The 15,073-nt window shown below is 45.2% G+C and overlaps 1 protein-coding gene across 1 annotated transcript in view; it reads right to left on the bottom strand.

Annotated features, from left to right (window-relative positions):
* Positions 1-15,073, bottom strand: part of LOC146813667 (solute carrier family 22 member 7-like) — a 226,094-nt gene that overhangs the window by 45,847 nt on the left and 165,174 nt on the right. The window contains exon 5 of the mRNA XM_085610164.1: positions 2,753-2,876. Coding sequence (XP_085466290.1) covers positions 2,753-2,876 — 124 coding nt within the window. The remainder of the gene's footprint in view (positions 1-2,752; positions 2,877-15,073) is intronic.

Here is a 15,073-nt window from a genome sequence, read left to right as displayed (position 1 = left end):
ACTGGGTTTCACATAAGAATAAAAAATCTGTGTTTACCCTGGGTCTAGTACATTATAAAAAATGTGGTTACCTCTTGGATTATCAGACATAGCACAATATTTGGGGCATGATTACAACTCTGGCGGTGTGGGTTGCCATGCCAGCACCCTGCTCCCACACCACCAAAGTTGACTGCCGCCTGCCCGCCCGCTAGATTACGAGTCATTTCGTGGTCGGGCAGACGGCGTGGCAGTCCAGCGGCAGTGCAGTTCAAAGGCTTATATGTTAACCTTTGAACTGCAGCACCAAAGGAGCGCGAAAACAAGTTCCTGCACAGCATGCACTTTGCAGTCGTGTTGTACATCAACAGGGGTGCATGCACACGGGGGGGCACACCATGTGCCCCCCTGCATGAATCCTCAGGCCCTGAGGGCCCTCTTAGTTTCCTCACTGCCAGCCTTTTCATGGTGTGAGCCCTGCCAAGGATATTGCAGCCTCAGACCGTTGTGCCACTGACTGAGATCGCGGATCCCTGGCAGTTGCGGCAGTCCTATGGCAGTCCGACTGCCTTAGTTGTAATATACTAGTCGACCACTAGTGCGGCAGTCCCCGACCACCACTGCACTTCCACCGCCAGTTTGGGGGTCCGATGGACTGCCAAACTCATAATTAGGCCCTTAGTCTTTGGTCACCTTTTGGAGTAACTCATTGCTTTCCTTCACAGTTATTGAGTGTGGGGACTTCTTGTTCACTTCTGCAACTAGGTTCCTAGCATAGTGTTAAGATTTGATAACCTCTGGGATTATCTCTTTTATGGCACAGTACCAGCACATCACTTACTTCGCACACTTCTCTGGTTCTTTGGGTTTTGGCACAGTTTTAATACGTTAGTCACCTTTGGTGCTGATAGGATACCTTTGGGGTGATATCTGTCAACATAACATAACAATATTAACACCCCATCAGTTCAACGGAGGCTGGCGGGTTGGCACAGTAGTAACCAGGGCACGAGTCGGAGGCACACACGGGTAGGCGGCGTCCACCCACTTTTTTCACAGGGTGGACACCGTCCACTGGCGTCCAACCTGCCAAGAAGTTGGGCCCCACTGAAAAAGATGCTGAATTGGTCCCAGTGTCTTTTCCAAACACCGGGACACTTTCAGCAGCGCCTGCACATTGTTGTCTGCTTTCGATCCGCAACAACGTGCAGGCGGGGAGGGAGCTTTCTTAGTTCAGACTCCTGCTGAGCCCATAACAAAGGCCCAATCTGAGGGGTCATCAGGCCTCCTTTTGTTGAGTCTCTGGGCTGGGAGCAGTCAGGAGCCTCACATCTGATGCAAATGCAGCAGAGGGAAACAAAGGCTCACACCTTGTTAGCACTTCACACATACTTAAGAGAGGCAGCTTTTCACTTTGTTCAGGCTCTCTTTAGGAGATAGGCATGCACTGTAAGAACAACAGATGTTTTGGTCTTTACCAGTATTTGCACAAAATAAATAGCATTTATATAGCGCATACTACCCCTGAGGAGGCGTTGTAATAATTTAAATATCACTATTTTTCTTTTAAAGCATTATGGGCAGAGGAAGCTTTACGCTGACAAAAGGCAACATTGATTTATGTGAAGCTTACAAAAGTGTGAATCTTCTGCCTAAATCAGGAGGGTTTCCCTGTGTACTCGAAATATGCTCAAATGTACTCATGATAGACCTGCTAAACATATATGTAAGGGCTTAAGATCTGATATCACTTCTTGTGATGTCACTTCCTGTGATGTCACGTGCTGTGATGTCACGCGCCTCATGCGCCGTGATCTCACGCTCCCTCATGTCACGCGCTCGAATGCCACTTGCATGCTGATTAATTAGGTTCGTCCCCCCGCTTCTGTTTTATAGGATTTGTGCCCTGGTAGTAACACATCTCTCACCTGTCTAGGTATGAGGGTTTCCACACAGTAACGGCGCCTTGCTCCCCTGTGGGACTATCAGTGTTTTGGCATTATGATAATGCTTCAATATTGCTGGGGTTATTGGGGTTCTAAGAAAGTATTAGGGCATGATTACGAGTTTAGCGGTGTGGAGGCAGGATGCCATGCCAGCGCCTTGCTCCCACACCGCCAAACTCGACGGCCGCCCGCCAGATTACGAGTTTCCTCGTGGTCTGGCTAGCGGTCCCACGGTGGCGCCTATTAGACAGGCACCACAATGAGAACGCTAAAGCCCGTTCCTGCACGGCATGGACTGTGCAGTCCATGCAGTGCATGAAAGGGGGTGCAATCTCAGTGGGGGGGCCTCTATGTGCCCCCTGCATGTGTCCTCAGGCCCAGAGGCTTAGTTTCCTCACCTGCAGTATTTTTATAGCGTGGGCACTGCCATGAAACCGCTGATGGTGAGGGCACTTTTAATATGCTTGGCAGTGCTGCAGCAGCACCGCCAAGCATAATGCAGCTTCAGACCGCCACCGCCGGGGATCGCGGCTCCCTGGCGGTTGCAGTGATCTTATGGTGGTCTGACCGCCGTAGTCGTAATATGGCTATCAGACCACCTTGTGTTTGCTTTGGTCCCTGACAGCCACCACACCTCCACCGTGGGTTTGGTGGTCTGATAGACGGCCAAACGCATAATAAGGGCCTCAGTACTTTCTTTCTTCACCATGTGGGTACTGAGTGTCGGAGCCAGTTTGCACATGTGACTGAGTTACGGAGGGAGTGATATCTGGACAGCACAGTGTTACCCCAGAGATTTATTAGACTTATATTAACCCTTCACTCACCTCCGGAGTGGTCTTAGAAGGGAAGTCTGTCCTGCCATTCATGATGGCACACTTGGACAGGTACCGGTGCGCGTCATCCGGTCTCTGCTGTGTCAGGAGCCATCGGGCAGACTCGGGGACCCACCTGGGGAGAAGCAGAGAGGAGGGTTACAAGTGAAAGGCCGGGCAGCTAGTTGGCTCCTCAAACCTAACAGACATGGGCTACTCTGAAGAAACTCAGAAAGAGGACTCCTCCAAACAAGTCTGGAGACAACACACATGACGCACACCAGGGTTTGACAGTGCAAAGCGTAAACAGAAAGATGCACTCGTGGCAGTCACTTGTGCTGGCACAAATACCTGTGGTTAGACGGACGCATGCAGACCACTGCTCTTCTCTTACAGAGTCACTGGAATTTAAGAAAAATTCCGGAATGGTTGGTGTGAAACCCTTTTGATTTTAGCATTGAGTTTGCATTTATGGCTCATCTTTTCTTCAAATGTGTTTCGAGCTTGTGCGCATGCGTGGACCTGTACTCGGGCTGGTGACAGCATCCTGTGATGGAGAGACCTGTGACGTCACTGGAGAAAGGTGTATGGCTGACAGCTTGTGTTAGACCTGGCACCATTGGCGTGGGTCTCCCTTCCATTTTTTCGCTGTTGTCTCCTCTGTTTTTGCTGGTATTAGATGCTCTGGGCGCTGTGCCACTGCCATTCAGTGCCACAGCGCGAATGCTCCCTGTGTAAATATGACATGTGAATTGGTATATCCATGATTGGCTTATTTGGTTTACCTGTTAGTCCCTAATAGCGTGGCCTGTGTGTGCCCAGGGCTGGTAAACCAAATGCTGCTGGTGGGCCTGCAGCGCTGGTTTGCGCCACCCACAGAAGCAGCTTGTAAAGTGTGTCTCAGACCTGCCACTGTCTGTGTGCAGTCCAGAACTGCCATCTTGGCTGTGAAGTGCACCCACTTCCCAGCCCCTGAACCTTCCCTTGGCATCATGTAAGCCACCCCTATGGTAGTGTGCATTGTATGTGTAAGGTAGGACATGCCTTGGTGTGTGTAGCATGTCCTGATAGTGAATTACACCCAATTTCGTTTGTCAGTGCTGTAAGGCTACCTGTTCTCCTGTGGAAATATGGATTTTTAGGGTCAGTTATGTCCCCTATCTTGGACCCCAACGGTTTCATGTATAAACCATAAGTACATGTATGTTTCCTCCAGTTCCAGTTATGAAGACGCAAACACATGTGCGTCCACCGTCAACATGTCCTCTTTCAGATCCGCCATGAATGGGCCGGATATTCTATTCCTAAGTATGAAAGGCCACCGGCTTTATATGGTTCACTTATCCCATTTTACAGTTCAGACGAGTAGGCCCTGATTCTGCCATCAAGTCTTTTCTGCCTTCTGCCTCTGAAAGCTCCAGTCTGAGCTCGCATCTGTACCCATGAACTTTGTCCTACTCCCTGCGCGGCTAACGGTGCCTGACTCCAGCCTGTTGCCTGCCAAAAAACTGTATTCCACCTTCAAGATTATCTGCTTTGCTCCGCTCCCTATCCAATACATTCCTGTCTAGTAGTTTAAGTAAACATTCTCCCAGCTACCGAGCAAAGGGCCCGGCTTCTCTGTCTTCATGCAAGTAATTAATAGCCCTATTACTATGGAAGATTTCTGCCCTCGCATCTAGTGTAGACACTTAGACGCTTGTACACGCACTAACGGACAGTATAGTCAGTATAGAATAAGATTCTATCCTAAGAGACCTTTCTTTCTGGATAACACAGTTCTTTAAACATAGGATATTAGATATGATTTGGGATTAGGTTGACATAACCCCAGACTTCTGTCTCCACATGTAGAGCTAAATGTCAAGTCCCCTTCATCCCCTAGTTACACGTCAATCACACGTCATGCTGCTGCGCGCGCATCTCTGCCAAGTATTTCTGCTGACATTGCGAAATTCTTTCATGGAACCACCCACTTATGACATCATACCTGATGACGTTCTTTAGTTACACCCACTTTAGTTACGCATGTATGTTCTTATCTTTGTTATCAACTGTTACGCCTCCGGCATCTGTTTCACTGTAATGCCTATTGTATATAAATGATTACTTGTCAATAAAGTGGGGTCCTTCACTTCCTGAACCTTCGTGGTGATGGAATATGGAGTCCTCAATTCGAATTGATTTTGGAATAAAGCCCGTTCCGAACCTCTAATACCACGGATTCTGCCTCTTATTTTACTGAGCTATTATTATAGATTTTCCGCATTAAATTAAGTCCCGGTAATTAAATTATTTACCACATATATGGCGCCCGAACAGGGACACTTTCTCATCTCACGCGCCGGAGGTGCGTTGCAGGCCCGGTCTCCTGTCACAGCTGGACGGACAACAACGCGTACCCACAGGATTTCCTGTATCTCCCTCCTGCCGAGCGGGGGTAACTGAGGCTGCGATCAACACCCAGACGAGGCGGTGAGAAGTGCGAAGTATCCCGACCAGAGCCTAGCTGAGAGAGCAAGATCCGAGGTATACAGAGGCCCACCAGTTCCGAAGTTCCGAAGTATCGAGTCCAGTCCAGTCCGGTCCGAGTCCAGTTCAGTTCAGTTCCGAGGCCTTCCGTTCCGAGCTACCCGGTGAGTACCATTGTCGGGGAGGCGTTCTGACGTGCACATAGGTTGTGCCGGTCAAGACGGGTTTGGGTACACAAATCCGGTCTGCACTGTTTCAGCAGTGTATCTGTACTGTTTAGCAGTATATCAAGTATGTCTAGTATATGAAGTCAGAATTATCTAGTTAGTATCGAGTATTATGCTTAGTGAACGGCCATTATTGTTGTTCATTAAATGTTAAATGTTAAATGTTTTAAATAGGTTCTGCATATTGTGGTGTGAATGACTGTTCATTATTGTGTTTCGTTGTATTAAACGTGTTCAAAATTTAGGTATCAGATCAGACCAGTTCTCAAAATGCCGCTCTTTTCGAAATTAAGACAGATCAAAACTAGAAAAGGGGTACTCGAAGAAGCTGTTCCCATTCCTCCTAGGGACACTCCAGGGTACTTTATGTATCATAAACATGGCCTAGACGCCATATTATTTCTTGATTTATGGGTAGACTACACCAAGGAATTACCAGAAAGTCAGAGGTGGCCCGCAGCTGGGACCTGGGATGCAGATTGCATCGTGAAAGTAGAGGAAGAATTATGGAAAAAGAAAGCTAGACAATCACAGAAAGACGCCATTGAATTATGGCGTAAAGAATCGTATAGACGTACAGAAAAAGCACGTAGACAGGAAGAGAAGAGTAAGGAGAATTTAAATAAAGTTCGAGAAAATATATTAATTGAAGAAGGTACTCGAGTAAAATCAGAACAAGTAGACAGACAACGAAATGCCCTTAGGAATGGTATGTATCCTCTCCTGGCCGAAGGATTACCTAAGGCTACTCCGGAGATACCAAAAGACTTGCCACCCCCATTGTTTCCGATAAAAGTACATCCCAAAGGGCATCCCAGAACCGCAGAAGATGTTTTTCTTTCCTCTTATTTAGACGACGCAGCTCCCGAGTATGCTAATGCTGCGCCACATAGACCGCCTGCAGAGGGGGTTCAACGCCAAGACCCTCTTCCGTCTGTACCTCCGCAACAGCAAACTCCGACACAAGTTCAGGCAAGCACATCTGCTTCGACATCTGTATCCACACCTATAGTTGCTATATCACGTTCGACGAATCCTTTCACATCCAGCACCCCAGGTGGGGCTACCGGAGGTACATCAAACATTTTTTCCACGCCACCCAGAGTAAATAAACTTTCCTTTCAAGAATTAGCCCACCAACGTACGCCCAAACTAGTAACTCCCAACACGCTCAAGGAACTTCTAATAGATTGTAGATATGACCCTGTGCCCGGAAAAGGGGACGAAATGATGCTAGCATCATTACGTATCCGACGAGCTGCTATATATTTAGGGAAGCTACCAGGAATGACTACACACTTAGAAAATATATATCACTTTGTCCAGTCAGGGCGAGATTCTGAGAGTATTAACAGAGCCATGGAGTACCAAAAAGTGGAAATACAGGGGGAACTGTTACGTTTCCTCATAAATTGTGTGATCAGAAATCAAGACCGACCAGGGGTAAATCCGAAAGAAATGCAAATTCTTACCACATGGAGTCAGAATATATCAGAGGGGAGACATGATAAACGATCATGTATAGTAGCTATGTGCCGAAAGATCCGCAAAGAAATAGAACGAATACACGAAGAAAGATTAGCAGTAGACGAACCTGAACAAACCGAAGACGAGGAAGAATTAGAACTGCCCACAGGACAGTTAGAAACCATGGCCTATGTAGGTAGAGGAAGATCTTGCAATAATACTAGATGCTTCACTGATCCGATACGTCCGATACGTCCAGATAATAACAGAAACTTCCAAAACCCAATAATAAATATAAGGTCCCCCGAACATTCGTTCCAAGCCGCTGACAAATTGCTCCGAGAACAAAGGGGTTATCATATACTTGATTCTATGGACGAACAAGAATTAGCCAGGTCAGCCGTTCATTGGGTTGATAGTCCCGGAAAATATAGTGATGATACATTAGCACACACGTTTTTGAACCTCGCCCCAGATGAACAGCGTTTAGCTGGTATCTATATGATTCAACAACTCCTTATATTATATAAAAGCCAACACTCCGACCCTGGTCCCTTACCTGATATATTGACTAAATTACTCACGAATAAATGGAGAGGTTCAGGTACTGAGCTAATTAGAGAAATACTAGAATCCAGAAAGCAGTACATTCTTTTTGTATGTCCCGAACATGTTTCACTGCCCATCAAGGAAAGAACGACGTACTATATGGATAGACAGAATCCCTTACGCGAAGTGCACCCGATAAAAGGTGAGGACAATCAGTTTAAACGTGTGTTTGTATACACACCCATATCTAAAATAGAACTATTGGAAATGAAGAAGGTGGTACCCAGTCATGACAAAGACCCAGCGGGTTTCCACCGAGAAATTAAAGACATGTTGCTCATGGGAGAGTATACCTACCCCGACATTATGACAATATTGAAGGTATTGATGCCTGCGGGCATTTATGAAAAACTCAAGGAAAAGGATTGGGAGGTGGGAGACCAAAAGATAGATTGGACAGCATTAGAAAACGAAGAAAAAGCTCGAGGTCCAGGTGCAGGGCTTGGGGAGAAGACCAAAACACTACCAGGTTTACTAGTACAGGTACTGCCACGTTTATTAACTACGAAAAAGGAAGACTGGGGTGCAATCTCAGCCTGTAAACAAAAACCAGACGAGGACACTAGTGATTTCTACGCCCGATTCGAAAAATGTTTTGGTATAAATAGTGGAATAAAAGCAAGTAGCGAGTCGTATCCACATCTGTTTGTGACAAAGTTAGTTGAAAATTCTTTGCCCCAAGTTAAGAATAGAGTATTGAAATTCGAGAGTACCTGGCAAGGTAACACTCCGTCACAAATGTTACAAATGCTACAGTACCATCACAATAGAATTAGAGAGGAACAAGAACATGAACAAAGACGCATGAAAGACACGAAAATGAAAATGCTAGTTTCCCAGACAGTTCCAGCTGACGGTCATAAAAAGGGTATGACACAGTCCAGTGTTTCAACAGGTCCTGTAAAAGGGACATGCAACTATTGTAAACAGCCAGGTCATTATGTACACGATTGTCCAGTTTTAAAACATAATATCGCCATAGGTAATACAAAAGAAAGACCACGGCCACCTAGACAGGATCAGAACCAACAAGGAGTCTCGCAGCATGCACAGTCCATGTCAGCTCCGCAACAGTCTCTGCCGGCTCCACCATCGCAGCCTATTGCTGCCACACAAACAACGACACGACAGATGTACCAGACCGCACAGTATGACTATCCTGATTATCAACGATACTCATGAAACAGCCTAGAGAGGGAAGTTGGCTTACCCCTTATTGAGGTCCCTGTAGATCAAGAAGGACCTTATGTACATAGTGAACTATTAGGCCAAGATAGAAAATTTTTACTTGATACAGGGGCAAGCCGAACAACAATAAAACGTAGTGAAGTTCCAGGGGCACCCCTCTCAGGCTCACAGAATATTTCCCTTGGCTTTTCAGGAAAACCTATCGTTAACGAAGTATCACAGCCTCTTCCCCTTACGATTGGTCCTTTGACACGAACTACAGATTTATTGCTTACTAAATCATGCCCAGAAAACTTGTTAGGTATAAAAACTTTGAAAGCTCTAGGAGCTATAATATGTTGTTCTCCGGAAGGAGTAAGATTGTTTTTACGTGATTTCAAAGGGCACTATGTGTCCCGAGACATGGATCACCGACTGCAGACTTTACCCACACATTTATGGGCACAAGGCCCTACAGATGTTGGTTGCATGAACATTACACCATATCGAGTCACACTAAAGGCAGGAGTGGTACTACCACGAATGCGACAATACAAGTTACCACCAGATGCTGTAGTGGCTTTACTGCAAATCATTGACGAACATATTACCCAAGGAGTGGTTGTGGAAACAGACTCCAATGTATGTAATTCACCGATAATTCCGATTCTTAAACGAACTGATCCAAAGGCCCCGCCAGTATATCGATTGGTCATTGATCTGCGCGAATTAAATAAATGTATTGTACCACAATACCCCGTAGTTCCAGACATTTCTTCATTATTGACAGCTATTGATTCCGAAGCAACATTCTTTACTGTAATTGATCTCAAGAATGCCTTTTTCAGCGTCCCAATAGATCCGGAAAGCCAATACTTGTTCGGATTTAGTTTAAATGGACGAAGCTTTAAATTCACACGCGCACCCCAAGGATTCACAGAAAGCCCCAGCATCTATAGCCAAGCACTGAAACGAGAACTTGACAGTATACACATGCCAGTCAACACTGCCCTGCTTCAATATGTCGACGATCTGCTGATCACCGCTAGAAGCGAACCTGAATGTGAAAAAGCCTCACTGACGGTTTTACATTTTTTGGCCGAAAAGGGGCACAAGGTGTCCCCTTCTAAGCTGCAATTCTGTGTCCAGCGAGTTGTTTACCTTGGTCACTCGCTGTCCAAGGAGGGAAGGCAGCTTACACCAGATCGCATCCAGTTAATTGCTAACATGCCAATACCCAAGACACAAAAGGAGGTGCGGGCTTTTATAGGCCTCACTTCATATTGTAGGCAGTGGATCCCTCAGTATGCATTTCTAGCAAAACCACTCATTCAGTTGACAACACAGGAGGCAGCCACATCGACTGTCCTCCCTTGGACACAGGAACATACACAAGCTTTTGAAAGCCTAAAGAAAGCTTTATGTCAAGCACCCGTTTTAGCAACACCATGTTACTATAAACATTTTACACTCTTTGTTACAGAACGCGAAGGTACTGCTTTGTCAGTACTCACTCAGGAACAAGCAGGATCACACAAACCGTGTGCTTATTTTTCTAGTACATTAGATCCCGTAGCTCAGGCTCTGCCTGCGTGCCTGAAATCAGTGGCAGCAACAGCTTTAGCAATTAGACAAAGCGATGCCATAGTGTTAGGACACCAATTGACAGTACAAGTACCACATGCAGTAGAGGTTCTCTTGAACCGCACACAGACACAACACTTGACTATAGCACGACTCACTGGTTACGAATTAACATTGTTTCAGCCACATATAGAAATCAGACGTTGTAGTACATTGAATCCTGCCACACTGTTACCAGTAAACGGAACAGACCCACTTGCACATGATTGTATTGAAGTTATCACTATCACGACGAAACCTAGACAAGACTTGACAGACGTCCCATTGTCAGATCCAGACCTGACGTTGTATGTAGATGGGTCATGTATGAGAACAAGTACAGGAGAGTTAGTGGCCGCGTATGCAGTCACAACAGATACTGAAGTTATTGAAACAAATCGCATAAATACCTTGTCCGCTCAAGTAGCAGAGCTCGTCGCTCTGACACAAGCCTGTATTCAAGCTACGAATAAAAAAGTCAACATATATACTGATTCACGTTATGCATTCGGAGTTGTACATGACTTCGGCGTGCTGTGGCGAGAGAGAGGTTATTTAACTTCTCACGGTACCCACATTCAGCACGGACCCCTTATTCATGCCTTACTAGATGCAATACATCTACCCACTGCAATATCAATTATGAAATGTAAAGCTCATACGAAAGTTACTGATATCATTTCCCAAGGCAATGATTTAGCTGACAGAACAGCTAAACAGACTGCTCAAACCCACACGTCTGACATGACAAAGACAATAGTTCCGACACCAACACATTGCATGACGGTTAAGGATCCCGCTCTTGACGTAATTGACATACAGACACATGCTACACCAGATGAAATAAAGAAATGGACTGAATTAGGAGGGACCCAAACGGATCAAGGATGGATGACGAAGGAAAAATCTGTGTGGTTCCTTCCTGATTCAATGGTCCAAGTTATCATTAACACTGTACATAGTCCAGCGCACCTAGGAGAAAAAGCTATGCTAGACAGCATTCAACACATTTGGTTCAACAAACATTTACGAGCAGCAGCTAAACAAAAAGTCCGTACCTGTATGATCTGTTGTCAGTATAACCCAGGTAAAAGCATTCCCGTAGAACAGGGTGGATTTCAGCCTCCTGATCACTCTTTTGAAGTCCTCCAGATGGATTATATCCAGATGGAACGATGTCGAGGATTCAAATATGTTCTCGTAGTTGTTTGTGCTCTTTCCCGTTGGACAGAGGCATACCCGGTTTCAGATTACACTGCCCCGACTACTGCCAAACAGTTGGTTCGAGAATTCTTCCCACGATACGGTTTACCACGTGTTGTCTACTCAGATAACGGCCAGCCGTTCTCCTCCGAACTAATGAAACACGTTTCACTTTTGTTAGGCTATCAGTGGAGATTTCACTGTGTTCGACACCCCGAGGCAGCAGGTCTCGTGGAACGACATAATCAAACTCTGAAAATTAGATTGTCCAAAATATGTAGAGAGAAAGGTGTCGACTGGGTAGTAGCCTTACCAGTTGCACTCTTTTACATGAGAATGGTAGCGCACTCTCGAACAGGGCTATCCCCTTATGAGGTGGTCTTTGGTAGACCACCAAATATGTGGGGGACGCCTATACCACGAAAAATAACTGATGTTGACTGTAACATGCTGACAGATTACTTGGCTTCCTTGATGTCTGCACTACAATCTTGTCGTTCACAGGTAGCTGCAGCCTTTCCCGACAACACCGAGGTGAAGCCCCATGACGTAATTCCAGGGGATTTGGTGTTAGTGAGGAATTTTGACCGGAAGTCCCAGCTGGATCCTAGGTGGAGATCGCCTCAACTCGTACTGTTAACAACGAGGACAGCCGTGAAGATCGAAGGTCGAAAAGGCTGGATACATTCAAGTCATATCAAGAAATTTCATGGACTACCGTCCGATGTAAATGACACACCTTGCGTGTCTTCACCGATTGACTCAAAGCTTCCTTTGGTTGAACTGAATGACAAAGAACAATACAGACTAAAATTAAGGTCTACCAAGTCAGACAATTTGATTGTTTAAGTCCTCTCCAAGGTGAATCGGTCGAATTTGTCCCTGACATGAATCCCCTAGACCTGAATAGAGAAAGACACCGAAGGAAGCGAATGAAACAACATGCGTACTATAAATCACTGCGTAGTCATTGCACAGTGACGTTATTAATTTTGTTTTTCTTATGTCTTTTAATAATAGCTGCAAGTATATTGTTGCACATATATTATCCTATTTCTAAACATGTTCATAATGTTACTGCTGAACATTCTTTTAGTGAACTTCCCCCGCATGAGTTGTCATATAGATTTGCGCTGCGCAACAACACTTTTATTAGTATGTTACATCATTCCCATCAGGTTAGCAATGCTACAAATTGTTGGATATGTGGCCGACTCCCTCCCTATCAGAACTATAAAGGAATTCTGCCTCTCTTCCCATACCCGTTCACACACAATGGCTCCTGTGGAGCATGGTTTAGTGTAATTAATTCCCAAGATTCGAATTCCGCAGTTTATCAAGATAACTGGGTATGGGGAAACCTGCACTTAGTTTTACTTAAAGTCTGCTACCCTGACAAGAAGGGACTTCCCAAAAGAACAGGAACTGATCTAGAAAATGAAGTATATGGATTAGGTAATTTCACGCTTAATCTCATGATCCTGAATGTCGAATCCGAACCTGCACCAATTTTGCCCGCTATTTCAGTATTTCCAGTTAAAGGTGAATTATGTATAAGAAAGAATGGCTCTATACACATGGGCCACAGTAAATGCACCACTGTAATAGAATTCAGTGATCAAGGCAAGTCTACATTTAGAGCTTCTCGCCATTCCTACTTTGTATGTGGTCAGACTGCATATATACGTTTGCCTCTAGATTGGGATGGTACCTGCTACATTGGATTCCTTTTGCCACCTGTTTTCCTAGCTCCTCCTGATTATCATAGAAATACTCATTTAGTACACAATAGAGAACGGAGAGATCTCCCAATAGTCGATTACACTGAGACAGCATGGGAAAAATACACAGATTTCAATAAAGGTCTCTTTCCCTATATAGGTACAGTTACCAATAGTAAGCTGATACGTAGATTAACCAGAACCCTTGAAGCAGTAGTGAACGAAACTATTTCCGCCTTAGGCAATTTAACAGAAGAGCAGTCTGCTATGCGGATTGTTGTGCTTCAAAATCGTCTTGTCCTTGACGTCATCCTGGCCGATAGGGGCGGAGCTTGTAGGGTCATCGGATCAAGCTGTTGCATTTTCATACCAGAAAATTCGCCATCTGTATATAAAGCCATAACTCGCCTTCATAAGATTGTAAGCCAGATACACCAGAATCCAGGCACCTGGACTTGGTCCAGTTGGTTTTGGAGTGTATTATCTACCTTTGGATGGAGGGTCCTATCCTTCCTAGGTATTGGCTTTCTCATACTATTCAGTTGCTGTTTATGCCTACAATGTGGACCAGCGATTTGTGGTCTGTGTGCCACCTCGTGTATCCCACATCCAAGTTTTCATTCAAGATTCCGGAAGAAGAAAGAAGAACAAATGATGCTATATGAACAGATCAACGGATTGATGAAGATTGATATCTCTTAAGGGCAAGTAGGGGACAAGGAGGGAATGTGGAAATATGGATTTTTAGGGTCAGTTATGTCCCCTATCTTGGACCCCAACGGTTTCATGTATAAACCATAAGTACATGTATGTTTCCTCCAGTTCCAGTTATGAAGACGCAAACACATGTGCGTCCACCGTCAACATGTCCTCTTTCAGATCCGCCATGAATGGGCCGGATATTCTATTCCTAAGTATGAAAGGCCACCGGCTTTATATGGTTCACTTATCCCATTTTACAGTTCAGACGAGTAGGCCCTGATTCTGCCATCAAGTCTTTTCTGCCTTCTGCCTCTGAAAGCTCCAGTCTGAGCTCGCATCTGTACCCATGAACTTTGTCCTACTCCCTGCGCGGCTAACGGTGCCTGACTCCAGCCTGTTGCCTGCCAAAAAACTGTATTCCACCTTCAAGATTATCTGCTTTGCTCCGCTCCCTATCCAATACATTCCTGTCTAGTAGTTTAAGTAAACATTCTCCCAGCTACCGAGCAAAGGGCCCGGCTTCTCTGTCTTCATGCAAGTAATTAATAGCCCTATTACTATGGAAGATTTCTGCCCTCGCATCTAGTGTAGACACTTAGACGCTTGTACACGCACTAACGGACAGTATAGTCAGTATAGAATAAGATTCTATCCTAAGAGACCTTTCTTTCTGGATAACACAGTTCTTTAAACATAGGATATTAGATATGATTTGGGATTAGGTTGACATAACCCCAGACTTCTGTCTCCACATGTAGAGCTAAATGTCAAGTCCCCTTCATCCCCTAGTTACACGTCAATCACACGTCATGCTGCTGCGCGCGCATCTCTGCCAAGTATTTCTGCTGACATTGCGAAATTCTTTCATGGAACCACCCACTTATGACATCATACCTGATGACGTTCTTTAGTTACACCCACTTTAGTTACGCATGTATGTTCTTATCTTTGTTATCAACTGTTACGCCTCCGGCATCTGTTTCACTGTAATGCCTATTGTATATAAATGATTACTTGTCAATAAAGTGGGGTCCTTCACTTCCTGAACCTTCGTGGTGATGGAATATGGAGTCCTCAATTCGAATTGATTTTGGAATAAAGCCCGTTCCGAACCTCTAATACCACGGATTCTGCCTCTTATT

Source organism: Triturus cristatus, chromosome 6, assembly GCF_964204655.1.
Source record: "Triturus cristatus chromosome 6, aTriCri1.1, whole genome shotgun sequence".
NCBI classification, from domain to species: domain Eukaryota; kingdom Metazoa; phylum Chordata; class Amphibia; order Caudata; family Salamandridae; genus Triturus; species Triturus cristatus.
Note: the sequence above shows the minus strand (reverse complement) of the source record. Positions and strands in the feature narration are given on the sequence as shown.